The sequence below is a fragment of the Camelus dromedarius genome, chromosome 22 (assembly GCF_036321535.1).
Source record: "Camelus dromedarius isolate mCamDro1 chromosome 22, mCamDro1.pat, whole genome shotgun sequence".
Classification (NCBI taxonomy): Eukaryota; Metazoa; Chordata; class Mammalia; order Artiodactyla; family Camelidae; genus Camelus; species Camelus dromedarius.
Window position 1 is genome coordinate 20,117,211 of NC_087457.1, and position 18,143 is coordinate 20,135,353.

The window sequence follows — 18,143 nt, forward strand, 5'->3', positions numbered from 1 at the left end:
TCTACTATCTAAACTGGAAATTTCAACAGCTATTTTTTTGGCATGTGATGAAAATTTAAAAAATCATCTATATACTTTGAAGCTTGGCTACCATTTTAACTCAAGTAGAGCATAAAGTACATGTAACTATGAGTAATTTACTAAACTTGGCTTAAAAAACCCTGGAGAATATATATATATATATATATGTGTTACATATATATATGTTATATACATATATACATATATACGTATATATATATGTTATATACTATTATATATTATCATTATAATATATAATGTATTATTATATCAGGAAATATTGATATCTATGATTTTTGTTAGAGTGGCTTATAGATTTTCTAATTTTCTTCTGATATTTTCACCAGCGTGAAACCTGAAAAAGTTTAAATTGTACTCTAACTACTGGTCCAAGAAAAAGCATCAAAGAGCAGAAAGATGTTCCCATGTGGCCTTAGTCATGTCTCCTGGGTGAAGAGATAGTTTGACTGTGGGGAACTGCTCAGTGGCTCCTGTCTTCTCCTCCCTGTGGACAGTGTTCTCACAGTACCCGGTAAACACCAACCAACAATGTATGTGATCATTTTAATAAGGGGGAGAAAGGTGAGGCTGCTGCCAGTGAAGATGGGGAGGATTAGCTAAGGACATGCATTCCTCTGGCCTCTAAGGCCCCCTTCACTGGGCAGCCTTCTCTGGATCTGGCGCTGAGAGGGTCACGCCCTGCTCTGAAGCCCAGCACCCCTCCTTCCCCTTCTCCCTGCCCACCACCAGCCTTACTCATCAGGCAATTTCTGAATATGGGAAAGACAATATAGTTAGACTAGGAAGTGTGACTTTGTGATAGTAGAGTTAGAATTGTTAAGAAATAAGGCAGGGAGGTGTGTGGGAGAAGGGAGGAAAGCTGTTTTATGGATTCATAACTAGCACAGGAAGAGTGGACACTCAGTCTTGTCAGTACACTTTTCAACTTTATTGAGGATTCTGCCTCATGATATCATTGCAAGGCTCTGACAAAGTAACTGCCTGCTTTTACCTACAAAAGTCTTCCATATGATGGAAGCAAGACACGACTATTCTTTTTAGCTAATATTTAATCCTAGTTCTTGTCTAGTGACTCAAGTCAGTGGGTCTCACTGTATCAGGATTGTCCAATGTTAAATATTGATTTCTGTGGCTGATTTCATGGCTATTTGGTGTGGATTATGTGTGTCAGCAGATTGTAAATACCATGGGAGAAAAAAAAAAAGAAAGAAAATCTGTTAGAAACCATCAGTGACAAAAGCCAGCAGCTAATGAGTCTTTTAGTTGCTCTCAACTCTTGCACTGTGATTTACTGTTTTTGGTTTTGGTCGACTAAGATGTTTTTGGTGGATAAGTTAAGGACAGCGTGGTACAATGAAGATTTTTAGGAACTTGGCTAAAAAGAATCCACTAAATTGCCTGCTTTTAAGTCCAGGGATGACATCTTACTTGTCCTTCATTTTTCAGACCCTAGCATAGAGATCAGCACATGGTAAGACCTCCACTTTTCTTTCAAGGAGTCAATGAAAAGGCATAAAAACTAACAGAAGTACGAAGTAATCACACTTAAGTATATCAAATCTAGCCCTTTAAATTATGCACCATTTAATAAATAATCCTAAAAGTTAGAAACATGAACAACTTTATGACAAGAAGACATGTCTGTGGCAAGAATCCTCTTAGTTGTAGGGAGGACATTTATTAAGGGTGTTTATAAGGTACTACAAAAATTTTCTTTCAAAGGGAACCACTCTGAAAATTGAAAGCTTGTAGAGAGGAAAACAGCAAGCATATGACAAAGTTGCTTAATTATACTAAGCCATAGATTCTTACAGAGAAATAAAAAAGCCAAATACTGCCTAGAGATACTCTGCCTTATCTGTACTTCCATAGGCATTTACTGTGCAATATACATTTCCTGACAGCACTGCAAGTCCTCAAACATCCTCTGTAAATTTAACTTCTTAAAGTTCCTGAAAAATCATTTAAAGTTCTCCAGTTTTGGAGTATTGGAGGCATAAATTTTAAATAGGTGACTCCTAATGATAAAAGGTGAATTATTATAACCTAAATTGCCTCATCATTGTAGATCTCTTATTTTGTGTATGAAGGGATATACAATTTGACCAGAAGATGGCAGCAATCTGAAAGAAACAAAACAAGAAACCAAACAGGAAAACAAAAAAGCAAGGTACGGCAATTACCCTGCTTTCTACTGTTCAAGGGTTCAATGATGAACGTTACTTTAATTAGTATTAATCTTTTGTCGTATATTATCCTTTTTGAGGTGTAAGATGTCCTCATTCCAAGAAAAATAACTTGAGTGAGAGCCTACTTGTACTATTCTCTCATCAAAGAAGAAAATCCTTTGAAAGATCCAATAATTATCTTTAGACAGACTTTTAAGTCAGTAGTATATTAATTTTATCTTGGAGTAAAAAATAATATCTTAAAGTAATATATATGGTACTCAAACTTATGATCCAGAAAGAGATTAAATATGTTAAAAATTTTCTCCCAAGTATCTGTTTGGGGTGGAGGAATGTTCTTGTATATAAAATGCATTATACACAAACATAATTAAAAAAACATAAAAATTCTTTCTTGGATAAATATATATATATATATATATTTCTTGGATAAATAAATATATATACATAGATATAATTTTATTTATTTACAAATCTTTTAAAAAAGAAAAAAAATCATTCATCAGAATGTAACAGAACTTCCCTTATGTGCCTAACTTACTAACAAGTTGAAGTGAATTGAATTAAAAAGATGCTCAAGGGAGCATATAGCTCATGTCCTTGTAATGTACCTTCTAATTTACATAACAAATGGAATTATAGATAATCTACTATGACAATATTCTTCAAATCAGTTAATGAGTAATGTTGTTTACTCTGTGTAACTCAGAAATATGCTAGAATAATTGTGAAAAAATAATAAATACATGATGGTAACTAATGAAAAACAATGAAATGATTTAAATTTTGTGCCTTCTGCTTTTAAATGGCACCATATACTTTTTGCCACATAATTATTTTCTGGTTTGATGGCAGTATTTTAATGAAAGTTTCCAGCTATTTTGTGAGAAAAAATTATATTTAGTCTATTATTTCAAAAAGCTTAAGAAAAATAGTCCTTTAGCCTAATCTGAATATAAGCAGGTACTTTTGAGGCCTATTCCTGCTGCCCAGGGAGCTCTTAAGTAAGAAAATATCCCTTTACTCCTCTGGAGTCAGCCTGACCTAATGCCCTCCAACCATGTTTGATCTGACTATTTGAAACCCAATAGGTATACTTATTGCTGAAATCCATCCTTCTTTATTCCAAGAAACTACCAAAGCTTCTAGAGCTCAGCCCCAAACTGAAGGTCCAGTGCCCATGGCCAGACTGATTCTATTCCTGGTCATTGCATCGGACCTCTTCCCCAGCACATTTCCCAAACCTCTATAGGCATATAGAGGTTTCATACCAGGATGAAAACTGCTTAGCTGCAAACACTGATCATTTCATATGAAAAAGGAAGAATCAATCAAAAGGCAGAACTAAGGGCATCTCCCTTAGATAGGTTTTTGGGCAGGGTATTGAAAATTACCCACAAATTGACCCAAAGGCCTTTCTAGCTATATTTTCTGCGAAGTGTGGTTATATACCCCATTTTTTAATTCAACTTAAGATTATCTAATATGCCCTGAACAGAGTGTTTTTTAGTTTTCTGATGCTTTTTACATGCTATTCCTCTTCCTCTTACATCACCTGGGAAACTCCTAGTCATTATTAAAGACCACATTCCATAGTCATTTCCTCTGGGCAGTCTTACCTAAGGGTTCCCACCTTCTCTATAGTACTCTCTTCAGAATTAATACATTTCTTTAACATTTAATCCTAGACTTGGTAATAATTTTAACTTGGTACTTACTACATCTTTTCATAACCACATGTTTGGGTCTCTGCTTACATCACAGAGTGCTCCTCATGAAGGTGAAGGTTATGGCATGTGTGGCAGAGACTACAGAGGTACTCCCTAAGGTCAATGCACCGACTCCCTTGCTTCTGGGAATAATGGATGCCAATGGCTGCAGCTGTTTCCCTCTTTGGGAAATGTCCTTGGCAGCCAGGAACTGCCTCACTCTAGAATACATCACTTTCTAGGGGCAGCCTAAGACCGAGGATTGGCTGGTGCAGGATACAGAGATCCAACCTCCTTGTCTCAATTTGGGACAACTCTGAAGAGCCATCCAAGCTCCGGAGAGCTCCAGAGGATCCGCTGAGGCTGCAACTGTTACTGCACTGCAGCTCAACCATCTCTGCCCTCTGACCAATTCTGCTTTCCTCACTTCCATATGTTTCTATCTCCCAAGAACACGCTCCAGTAAAGCTTCTCCCAGCAATTCTTGGTCCCAGAGCCTGATTCCAGAGATTCCAATCATGTCATTTCCCCTCCCTTTTTTCCTTAAATTCTGTCCCAGTGCCTAGCACACAGGCTTACACATACCTATAGTGAGAGTGAGTTCTTACGAGTTTTTTGAAAAAAAAAAAAAAAAAAAAAAAAAAAAAAAAAAAAAAAAAAGGAATTGTTTCATAACATTAATGTTCATAACATTAATAGTATGAGTTCAGCTACATTATAAATTAGAAAGGCTTTTGTTTAATAAAATATAGAATAATTTCATAAAGACATCAATATATGTTAGACATATTACACATGGCTAATGATACTGTTCTTTATATTCTGATTAAAGTAAGGTCTTCAAATGTCTAATAAATATTTTTAAAGTTAATTATTACTAGAAATAAAAAATTGCTCTTTAACAAATATGCAATTCCTTTTTGGTCTATATAACTACATAAGAGAATATTAGAAAAGCAGATAAAAATGTATGTAGAACTATTCATCATGTTATATAATATTGCATCTAATGTAGAAAAACTACAAATATGCTATAAGTAGGGAAATGATTGCACAATTTTGATATCTTCATGAAATTCAAAATGTAAAATTTGATAGTTAATATTTGCTTAGAAAATACACTTAAATGGAAATTCTACTGGTTCTGGGTTCTAAATGTTTTTATCTACTGAAAGTTATTTAAAATTCTGACTTTACTCTCCAATAGACAGTTCAAAAAAAAAAAAGGTAGAACTATCTATCTGTCTGCAATCCAGTCTCTGAATATAGAATTTAATGATCTGGATCAGCAGAATTCCAGACCTAGGCTAAGTCGAGCTGCTCTGATCCAGAGTCTGCTCTCACTCCTACTTTCTTTGTTTCTTATTGGCACCCAGAGCTCAGAACTTGGTGATGATGAAGTTTTAGGAATAAATAATGTTTTTTGCCCTAGCAGCAGAGAAGTTCTGGGGCAGCTTCACTAGGATGCTCTTGGAAATGGAGTAGACATATATCAGAGGCTGTCTGGACTCAAAAAAAAAAATCTCCAACATTTTCCTTGCCCATATAATTTGTTTGGTCTAGGATTTAAACAAAATTAATGCCATGGATTGATCAAAGAAGATCTTATTCAGAAGGCCATTATATAAAAGAGAATGAAATAAATGAGCCTGGTTGAGGCAGGTGAAGGAAGGCAGTTCCAGGGGTACCCAGAACAACACACAGTCTGAACAGCACTGATTTATTGTTATTATTGCTTGTTTGTATGATTCTCTGCATGTCACATTATGACTAATTGGGTAAATGCCCATTCAGTAAGTTACTGTAATATTTATACAAAGATAGGGCCTTCAAAATGAATCAACAGAGCAGCAACAAAATAAAACGGAGAAATCAATCTATGGTAAAAAGGAAACAGAGTTGTTTTCATGACCATCAACTGATTTTCTTTTGAAGGAATTTACTAATCCTGAAGTTGCCCGGATTACACCGAGTTGTCACAGTGGAAAAAACAGAGAATCACTAAAAAGTGACAGTTGCAACAATAATCTAAGGAATATAAACCATTCATTCATTAAAAAAAAACCTAGCATATAAAATGCTTGTTAAATACCCAGATATCAAGAATATTGATATTTTTCAAGTGGTGGTATCTTAGGACACCATGACGATAAAGAGTAAGTGATTCCCTTATTTTCATATTTTGTTACATGACTCCATCTGTTTAGATGTGTGATATTCAGAATATTCAAATACTTGGTTGCTGTTTCTGCTTTTTCATTTAGAAATCTGGTATGTGGTAGACAGCTCAAAACTATAGTCAGGAAAGCCCTCTGTGTAAACTTTGTATAACTGCTATTGAATATTCACCTGGAATCCCTGGTTAAACATTTAGACTGACTTCAACTGTCTTTAAGGAGTACATGAGCTGTAAACCAGAGATTGGCACAACATTGTAAACTGACTATATTTCAATAAAATATATATATATACACACACAAAAAAAGAACTGAGTACAGAGGCCATCAAATGCCTGGGGAAGAATTAGTGATCAATTAAGGAATCAAAATAGAGAATTAGAAAAAAAAATGGTATCATTGAATATGTAATTAGAACTTTGGGACAACTTGGTTTGAAATGAAGAAAGCTCTGTGAAAATGGCCTATGGGTTATTATTACTGCCCAGTGCTATGAATTATATTCTTGGTTGCTGTGATGTGGCATGCCGTTGGCTTGCCATTTTACATTGCCCAGAAATAACTGGAAATTGTTATTTCTCTTGGATGAAAATGTGAGCTGGATTCAAGAAGTAACATCAGCACATGGAAAAACGAAATTTTTCTCATTGTAATGATGATAACATACAAAAGTACTATTCATATGACCAAATCTTAGGTTGCAGATTTTTTTTTCTTTCTTACTGTTCCTTACCCTAATGGAATCTATTCAATTCTGACTGTCCTATCATTCATGTGTTCCATTTTTTCTCATCTTTCTTTTGGATGTAGGAATTCTGCTCCAGACGTTTAATTAACCAAGTTATTAAAAATAAAACACAAAAAAGACAGAAAAACAATTCTGCCAACTCGAAAATTTACTTAAATACCATGTGCTCAGTCTTTAGTACTAAGGATCAGTATATCTGGATGAAAGTTAAACTTATTCTTGGCACAAGGAAACTCCTAGATTCAAAATGAAAAGTCTTACGTGAGGAGGTCATTGTGGAGATCAAATAACCCATCCCAAACAAGACTGTCATGAATTAACGTGTAAATGGAGTGGAAACAGATGTAAGTATCTTCAAACACAAGTAATGAGAAAATTTTGAATTATTTTAAATACAAAAGCAAATGGCTATGAAAAATGTTTCTATTTTTCAAAGCCCAAGGTTAATGAATTACATTATTTATTATTTCAAAATCCAGAATATGTGAATGGAATCCTCTATACTTGAGAATCAGAATTCTAAGAAATACCTCATTAAAATAGTAATAGAATGATTTCCTTTTTAGAAACATTTCCCCCCCAGCTTTCTAGAGGCTCAGTTTTCCTTAAAAAGCTATACATTTTGTCTTACTGTTCTTCCTCATAAACAATGAAGATCTTAGTAAACAAAGACAAATATTTCTTTAAAAATCCATCTACTTTAATGTTATTGTTTAGCTATGTCAAAGTTAAATAGCCACATTCAAAAGCATTACAATCTAAGGCATTTTTCTAGGACCATTACATTTTTGTTTGCATTTATTAATGGTAAACTGTACTAATTCAAATTTTTTGATGTTTCAGAAGAAGGTGACTTTACTTTCTTCAAGAATTCTATCTGTGTCATCTTTTGCTTTACTATGCAGATTATTTCCTTTACTGATCCTATGTGACATATGAAATACTATTTAAATTCTAGTCAATTTTATATATTACCTTGCTTTTTTTCCCTAAGAAGTCAGTAAAAAGGAGTATTTGCAGTTCCTATTTGTAAAAAAAATAAAGTTTAATTTCTTTATTTAGTTTTAAGTAGTGGACAACATTAGGGAAAATGACTAACTTTTGCTAAAAAAATTATCTGATAACCATTTAAGCAAAAATATTGAAGAATATCCTGGTAAAACAAAATAGAGATACTACTAAAATTTTGCTTATGAATTGGGTTTTAAATAGTATTTTAAAATGATGTGATCTGGACTTCCAAATCTACATGCTCTTTAAAAATTTTAGTGCCTACCATTTAATATATCACAAGCACAATGACTTTAGCTTAATGATCATATATATAAGACATGTGATTCCATTTAGATATAAAACCTGGCTTACACTGAAAGTATTATGGGGGATTCCTGATGGTTTTTCTTTCCTTTCTTGATCAGTTTTAATTTCATTAATATGCTGTATAACTGGGGCAAATGCCAATGACATCCTATAGTCTCATAGCAGAATCAGATTTTCCATTTCCATGAAGTCTAGCAAAAGGGATACTGTGGAATTCTCTACTAGGAAATAAACCTGAATGAAGTAATCCCTGTCAAGGTGCCTGAAGTGCATTATTTGTAACAAAGATGTCATGTTCATCAGTCTCTTCATTGGATAGCTGATCTAATCATCAAAACTCGAACAAGCATTTCTTTACGGGGGCCTTGTAGAGTCTTCTGAGGATCTGATGAAGATATTGACAGTCTTCCCATGGGGAAATGCTCACTTGCACACATAATGTAAAATACAATTCCAGGGGTTCAGGCATCCTCCTAAATCCATCCATGAATTCCAAGCTAATTCTTTTTCTAATCTTGTGTAGCTAATTCATCATGGATCAATGTCAGACTCTTAGTCAGACTGTCCCTGATAACTTTAACAAATCGCTTTCCATCAAAACAGTATTTTATGGACTTCTTAAGTTTTATTTTTAAGCAGCCTTACACGGAGTTCTCCTTTTACAGAAGCAACAATTAACAAGTTGATTATTGGTTGTAAAACGTGCCCATTAATCTCTATCCTTCTACCTGCTGAGCTTTTCTCTTTGAAACTCTTTCTCAGATCTTTTCAAACCTTTTATCTCCTGTCACAGATGAAAATACCACCACACTCCATACGTGGTAACAATGACTAAACCCGTATTTGTGGTTTCTATGTTTATCCTGAGTAATAGTCTTACATAAAATCAATAAATGTTACTAAAATTTATACTGACTAATAACTATATGACTATATAAGAACTCCATAATTACTAATTTGGTTTCATTAAAATTTAACCATATAGTTAAGAATTATTCCATACAGACCATTAGAAAATGACATCAAGGAATGGAGATACACATACATATACATATATATTATACACATACACACACATATATATTACATAAAATGTGATACACACAAACACACACATACATATAAACACATATAAAAGTCTGTGCTCAATGGATGATTTAGAAAATGATGTTAGGACAATACAACCTATGCCATGCTCTGACTAACCAAGCACTGTACATTACTGTTCAATAAAACTGTTCCTGTGCACTTTGAGATTCCAAACATTAGTGACATTTTGTTTCAAATTTAATAATTTTTGTTGGTTCTGAAGCCACGTGATTAGCATGTGAATCTATGTACAAAGCAGTGTCTAGGTGCTTGGAAGATCTGGATGTCATCCCGGCCCTGTCCCTTATTAGCAGCAAGACCATAGGCAACTAAAATTAGCCACTTTCCTCTCTATGAACACTAAGTAATAACAGCATCTGCCTTAAACACTGTGGTGAGGATGTGATGGCTTACGACCTACTAGTCCATAATATAGTATCTGCCACACAGTGTGCACTCCATAAATGCTTGTTCTTTTTATTTTTGACATTATTATTACATAGGTAGAACACTTTTCTCCATAATTATTATCCAGATAAAGCTTCTGGGTCTTTCCTCAAGTTCTTATTCTTGTAGTCTCTACTTTTACTAGGTTTAGATACAAATTCATAGGAATACTATGCATGACAATTAATGGTGCTTGTGTGTACAATGGCCAACATATAAATTGACAGTTTCAAGAGTCATGTAGATTAGACCATATCTCATTGAGTGAAAACAGGTTAAATGAGGTTGTTTTTTAATGACTTAAATGTTAGTGGCTTTTGCTGAAAATAATATAATGTCAAAATTCATATGCAATGTCATCACCCTCCTTTTTACCCCCACTTCAAAACATTTATGCTTTTTAGGGAGGACAATACTATTGACAAGTGTATGTCAGAGCAGAAAATTACTGTTTGCTTCTACCACTGTAGAGAGGAGGAAAAACAATAGATTGTGTGTAAGTGCCTCACTAAGTTGATTATAGCATGAACGTGTTTTGGAGTCATATTGAGAGATTTTTGTTTTTCTTCAACAAAGGTTATACTGATCATGCAATTTTTGAAACTGTTGTTAAAAGTGGCTAAAATATCAGGTTGACTGTGGCAATGGAGTCCTTTCTTTTTTTTATAGTCATCTAGAAATGATCACGAACTTATAGGCAGGGCATAATCTTGAAGCTTTATTTCAGTCACCTTCCAGCAGCATGTAGGCAGGATTCATTCAGAATCAGTCTCTGGCTGGGGGCAATCTGCTGGCCCTTAGCTCCCACCCCACTCCGTGAGCTGACGTTCCACCCTCATCTATCTCATCGCAATTGTGACGGTGATGATGAAAAGATTAGGAGTGGATTCAGTCTGTGGAATTAGAGCTACTCTTGCTAGTTTGAGCTGGAGTAAAATGTATCTGTCTTTTTCCATTCTGAAGCAATTACACTAATGAAGATTAATAATTTCTGCTGTTTCTGAAGTCTTCAAAGGAGGGTTATTTTGTAATTCCAGTATTCAATACATTCTGATATAAATGCCAATATCGTCCAACATTCCTTCATATACTTTCGGATACACTCAAAGCTGCTCTGTCTAGCTGGGATTCCAACATGCCCAAATGTTTGAGTTTCTCAACCCTCTTGTTAGAATCCTCTCAGTCACATGTCAACGAGACGAGTTGTCTTCTCTATGAAACTGATGTTACTCTACATAGCAGAATACCCTCCCTGATTCTCCAGTACTTATTTTACAAATAAAACATATAGTTTTCTTTATCTTGGGCTTGGTGTCTCTTTCTTCATAAATGTATGATTAATGGTGACTGAATGACCACCTACAATAATCAGTATCTTTAAGAAAAATGACGACAAAACCTGTTTTAGTGCCTAGCTTTAAAATCTTTCATGTAATGACCTTATATCAACTAATACAGGATCAGCTCTAGCAACAGAATACCCTGGTCAGTGGGATGTCAAATACAGCTCTACAGTCAATCAAAGCACTATATATAAAATGATATGATTACAAATGGGTTTGCAGAAGTGTCTTATGTGAAAGGCATTATAAGATTGCCTCAAAGGAACAAAACAAAGAATTTAAGAAAGAAACGGATGAGATTTTTGACATGAAGCACCAGATCTTGTTTCTAATGTGTTTTTTGGCAGTGGATAACCTACCTTTTAATGTTTTAAATTTTTGCTTCAAATACATCTCAGAAATCTACTTTAATGCTCCATTTTCAGCATGATATATATACATGGCATTCATGAAAAAAATCTAAAGATTATTCATTGGTCTTCTTCTAATAATAAATATAAAAGTAGAAAACGTATTGAAAAATAGGCACTTAGAATCCAGAGACCTTATGCACAAAAAGAAAGCCAAATATTTGTGGTAGTTAGTCACCATTATAAATAGACTTCACAGCAGCAAATCAAGTGTAACATTAAATAATTCTGAAATGCAAGTAAGCATTCTGTAAAAGGGTGACATTATGGAGCAGAAGGTTAGTTCATTTTAGGCGGATGTTTGAAGTAGCTGTTCTCTGAATTTAATGTTTCTACTTAATATTAAAATTGAAATTTTAGTTCATGGTGAAAAGAACAGCTCTGCAGAACACTGGAGCTTTCTCTCTTTTCGCAAAATAGCAGAACTGCCATCACACATCTATTCCCTAAGCTCCAAGTTGAAGGGAATTTAGTATCTCATAAGATAGATAAAATTCTTCTCTAATATTTTAACCCAGGACAATAACATAAAATTAACCCATGGCCCAAGAATTATTTTTAAACTGTAGTATAAAGAGAGTATATTCAAAAGAATAACAACGCCAGTAACAGCAAAAAATAAAGCTTGCACACACATTAAAACAGCCCTTACGCCATCACAAAAGCCTGTTTTTCAAGCTATATTGTTGGCCATTTTCTTAAAAAAACTTCCTAAAAGTCAGTTGCTTTTGACAGTGGAATGGTTTTTTTTTCTCCCTGGGTACCTCTCACGGCCGGCTAGAGAATTTGACTAGATTATAGTTCAGTGGCTGAACACAGCTGCGTGTCCAGTCATCTAACTCTGCCTGTGCTGTTGGTCAGGATGCGTTAAGCAGGTTTTGGGTGTCTTAAAGGGGAACATTGTGTTTTGAGGCCAAGTCAGTTGCACACTGATTCTCATTGCTTACTGACTAGTGAGTTATGGCATCACTACGAAGATATGATTGTATGCCTGGGAAACGAGTCACACATGAACAGATGGATATAAATCTCCATATCTGATTTTATTCCAAGTTAACAACTTTTCAATTAATATTTGATTTGTGGTGCATGAAAAAAACATATTTCTATTCAATAACTGATTTTAAGTATTTCTTAATTTTGCCTGTGGGGTGAATAGTTTGGTCAATTGATATGGCAATACATGAAAAATTTGAAAAAGAACCCATCATAAAAGTCTACTGAAGGATTAAAGTCCTAGGAAAACTGATGGTTTTATGTATCTCATTCTGAAACTTTACTGAAGACAGTAACCATAAAAATTAGGTACATATCTCAATGGAAATACACTGGCCACTTTTACAAACACGGGAGTAGTGAAAGAACTGCACACAGAATTTTAGCTGTTGTTACAAATTATACGGTGACCACATACTAAAATACGTATGTTCCAAGGGAGAAAGACGATACCATTGGTAATTATTCTAAAGTAAAAGGTGAACACAGAAAAAATTTCATAGTGAAAAATTCTTCAGGATAATAGTTGGTGCTTTAAGAAGCAAATTTAAGCATAAATATCTTTAAAGAGGGAATTCACCTTCCTTTCTACTACCTTCTTACATATCAGTCCCACACCTGTCCCCAGTGTTCAGAAAACCAATGCTCCAACGATTCCCAAAGCTTTAAGCTAAAACTGTTGAGAGGCTTTTATCTTTTTTCTTAATAAGGTTGTAGTAAAATGAGATTGTTAGGATTCATATTTGAACTTTGCATCTCAACATTATCTACTCATCGTGAAAAAGAAGAGCACCATTTCACTGCAGTCTGCCCACTGGCACACATTATTTCTGACCCTACTTTTTCAGTGTCTCACAAAATAGTATCAGGTAATAGGTTATTACCTCTTATTTCCAATATACATAACACATAAAGCAAGTCATTGCATTTCACTGTTTACATATCTCCCTCCCTTGCTAGACTGTGAGATATTTAAATGCAGAGAATATATTTTTATTGCTCTCCAAGTCTTTTTCATCTTGCATAACACATGGCACGTTGTAGGTGTTCAATAAATATTTATTCCATCAAAAATACTTTAGATATTCTTGCAAATGAACACACCTACGATGTTTTAAATTCAAGTATTCTCTTTTGAGTTTTATTTCAGACATGCCTTTTATTTTAAAGGCAGGCAAACAAGCAATCCAAACTTGTTTCTCTGTGTTAAGCTAACACAGGCATTTAAAAAAATAATACGACACTGTGATTTTCACTAAACTAGGAAAGGTTATTTTGGAGCTGCTGGGACTTTAGATATTTGAAGTAGTAATTACTTCCTCCATAAATGTTACCTTTAGAGTCAAATACTGCTTTTCAGTTGCAGTTCAACTTTTTACTTAAAGGAAAATGTCTTTTTTTCACAATTCATGGTGCTGTTTTATTATATGTGGTAATTCTCCTTTTCGTTTGTTTTGGTAGCATTGTTAAGTCCATGAAGCATCATCATAAAAATGATAGTAGTTTAACATTGTTCAGTATTTTTTCTGTGCCAGGGATTTCACTAAGCATGTGACATGCACTATATCATTTAATATCCACATAAACTTCATGATGTGTGTGATCTTACGTGTCTGTCTCTACCTCTTCATCTATCCATCCATCCATCAATTTTCCAACTGGTAAACTGTGTAGTCAGGATAATAACACAGGGAGAGTTATCTTTAGATTTTGCATTCTTGGTTCTTTAAAGTTCTGAGTATCCAGCAACAAAATTTAATACCATATTTTGCAAAATTCTGGAATAATTACCTATTTTAGTAAATTACTTGTGTTATCATTTATAAAACAAACTAACAGCATACGTTGGGTAGTACTTAATTAAATACTATCAAGTCACTGCAACTAAGAATCCAAGAGCATTTCTTCTAAATTAAATGGATGAGATATCAACTCTTACCTGATGATCATCAACACTTCAAGTTGAAACTGACTGTTATCATTTACAACTTACCGTAGACTTGGGTTTGGTTCCAGAACTGGCCACCGGGGTGGAAGATGGTAGATCAGGGGACTCAGTGTTAGCAGACAAGTTTATCTGTGTCTGATTCACTGAAGTGGTATCTGCTCCACTGTCAGATCCTGATTCCAGATCCTGTTTAAAAAACGCATTGATAAGAGGGGCATATCCATGCTCTCTATAGGCCTTTCTCCCTGCCTCCAACACTCTTCTGCCTCCTCTTTCTCCCAACACACACTGACACACCAGAGTTAAGACAGCTGACATTGCCATGTCACCCAAATCAGACATTCTTTTGTATTAACAATTGTACTCTTAAGAGGGTCTGGTTTTAGAACGCAAAGGCTGAAAAAGAGGTAGTATTACTACTTTGATAATTTAACAGCCAATTGTGAATTGGAAGGGACAGTAGTGGGAGCTCAGGCACTGCTGTCAAGGAGGTAGAAGCCCACAGACACTCCTTGCTTGTTGTGTGACCCTGAGTAACATTTCAAGCTAAAATAGTTTCTTCCCTTCAACCTCCACAGCATATCATTCTCTATTTTGCAATCTCATTACCTTATCTACCACATATCAATTATATGCATCCACCATCTCTACCTATGCATGCATATATGTATGTATCCATATATCTGTCTGTATATATCTCTGTCTATCTTTCATTTGTTTCTTTTTCTAATCCTTGATTGTCTCCTTCTATTGCAATCTATGTATCACAAGAGCAGGGACTTCACCTGTCTTGTTCACTGATACATCCCCAGGCTTAGAATAGTGCCTGGCACCTAGAACATGCTCATTAAATATTGTTTTATGAAAGAAAAACTAGGCTTACAAATGTAATATTTAACCAAGGAGGTGCAAGATCTGTACACTAGAAGCTATAAGACACTGAGGAAAGAAGTTGAAAAAGGCAAATAAATGGAAAGATATCTTATGTTCCTGAATTGGAAGAATTTAAATTGTGAAAATGTTGATACCACCAAAGTGATCTATAGATTCAGTGCAACCCCTGTCAAAATTCCAATAGCATTTTTTCACAGAACAGGAAAAAACAATCCTAAAATTTGTATGGAACCACAAAAGATCTTGGACAGCCAAAGCAATCTTAAGATCTTTCTTTCTTAAGAAAGAAAAACAAAGCTGGCAGCATCACATTTCCTTATTTCAAACTACAGTGCTATGGTAATCAAAACAGCATGGTACTTGCATAAAAACAGATACACACACCAATGGAACAGAACAGACAGCCCAGAAATAAAACATGCATATACAGTCAACTAATATTTGACAAGGGAGCCAAAAATACTCAATGGGGAAAATGTCTTTTCAATAAATGGTGTTGGGAAAATTGAATATTCACATGGAAATGAGTGAAAATGGACCCTCATCTTACACCACTCACAATAATTAACTTGAAATGAATTAAAGATGTAAATGTAAGATCTGAAACCATGAAACTCCTAGAAGAAAGCATAGACAAAAAGCTTCTTGACATTGGCATTGGCAACGATTTTTTGGATATGCCACCAAAAGCATAAGTAATAAAAGCAAAAATAAATAAGCAGGATTATATTAAGCTAAATGGATTCTGCACAGCAAACAATCAAAAGAAGAATGAAGAGGCAATCTATAGAATTGGGAGAAAATATTTGCAAACCTTATTATCAGATAAGGGGTTAATATCCAAAATATATAAGGAATCTATACAATTTAATAGCAAAAAAAATAATCTGATTAAAAAATTTAGAGTACCTGAATAGATATTTTTCCAAAGAAGACACATAAATGGCCAACAAGTACATGAAAAGATGCTCAACATTACTAATTATCAGAGAAATGCAAATTAAAACTACGATATATCACCTCACACCCGTTAGAATGGCTATTATAAAAAAGACAAGCAATAACAAGTGTTGAAGAGAATGTGGAAAAAAGGGAATTAAAGTGAATTGCTAGTGGAAATGTAAATTAGTACTGCTACTTTGGAAAACAGTATGGAGGTTCCTCAAAAAGTTAAAAATAGATGTGACCCAGCAATCTCACCTCTGGGTACACATCCAAAGGGAATGAATCACTGTCTTAAAGAGATATCTGCAACCCTGTGTTCACTGCTGCATTATTCACAATAGCCAAGACATGGGAACAACCCAAGTGTCTACTGATGGATGAATGGATAAAGAATATGTGATACACACACACACACACACACACACACACACACACACACACACACAAAGCTATATTATTTGGCTATAGAAAAGAAGGAAACCCTGCCTTTTGTCACAACACGGATAGCCCTTAAGAACATTATGCTAAATGAAATAAGCCAGAAAGAAAAACATAAATACTGTGATGATCTCACTTACATGCGGATTCTAATAAAAAGCTAAACTCATAGAAACAGAGCGGAGTGGTGGTTACCGGAGGATGGGGGTGGGGGAAATGGGGGCAATGTCTGTCAGAGGGTACAAACTTCCAGTTATAAGATGCATAAGTTCTGGGTACCTAATACTCACTTCTGTGGCTATAGTTAACAACACTGTATTATATACTTGAAAGTTGCTAAGAAAGTAGATATTAAATGTTCTCACCACACACACATTTGTAGTTATACAGTTGATGGATGGGTTAACTAACCTTATTGTGGCAATTATTTTGCAATATATAACTGTGTCGAATCATCACATTGTATACCTTAAACAATATTATAAGTCACTTATATCTCAATAAAAGTACAAAAAAAGAAAAAAGGGAAAAACAAAGATAGAAAGAGTACAAAAGATATACACAACATATATTCAATATCTTGTAGTAACCTATGCTGAAACAGAATATGAAAATGAATATATCTATGTTCATGTATGATTGAAGCATTATGCTGTACACTTTCATACAACATTGTAAGCTGACTATATCTCAATAAAAATATACACAACAATAATAAATATGAAACAAAAACACTATATTCTCAAGAGTATGTGTATAAAACACAGAACCCTAACCAAATTTCTCATGCTCTGAGTGATTTCAGATCAGTGGTCATCTATTCTTTTTTTTTTTTTTTTTTTGCATGGAAATTACAAACACCATTTTACCATCACAGAAAAATGATTCATTAAAATTTCAAATTGAATCAACATCAAATGGATGGTAATAAACAACAGGTAATTTATAAATATCAGATGCATAATCGTAATAGCAGGTAGTTTACAAGGTATTTATATTTGACCTTTATGTATATCAGAAATCATTTGCATTAATTTTGCCATCCTGTTTATGATCTGATTAAGTAAATAACAAGGTAACCTTGCATTTTTCTAATAATTCTCAGGTGAAATGATAAATATTGAAAATATATACCATTTAAAGACAACACTGTAACAGTCTTACTCTGCTTCAGTGTTCACAAACTCTACATGGCAGGTTTTATCATCATCACTTGATAGATGATAAAACCAAAGCTTAAAGCAAGTAACTTGACCAAATCCACATTCTGTGGCAGGCGTGGCATTAAAACCCAGATCTGTCTGACCCTTACTTGTCAGGCTCTCTCAAAGCAGACTACTATAATTTTTACCTCTATCCTTATTTTAATATTTTGTAACTTTAAAGCCATTCTTATGAGATCAGATGAAATTGGGCGCGTTTAGGGTGGTATGGCCATAGACTAAAGC

At 34.3% G+C, this 18,143-nt stretch overlaps 1 protein-coding gene across 7 annotated transcripts in view; it reads right to left on the reverse strand.

Moving 5' to 3' along the window:
• Positions 1-18,143, reverse strand: part of DLC1 (DLC1 Rho GTPase activating protein) — a 416,507-nt gene that overhangs the window by 231,826 nt on the left and 166,538 nt on the right. For all 7 annotated transcript variants that reach the window (XM_064477493.1, XM_064477492.1, XM_064477491.1 and 4 more), the window contains one exon: positions 14,464-14,604. In XM_064477493.1, coding sequence (XP_064333563.1) covers positions 14,464-14,604 — 141 coding nt within the window. The remainder of the gene's footprint in view (positions 1-14,463; positions 14,605-18,143) is intronic.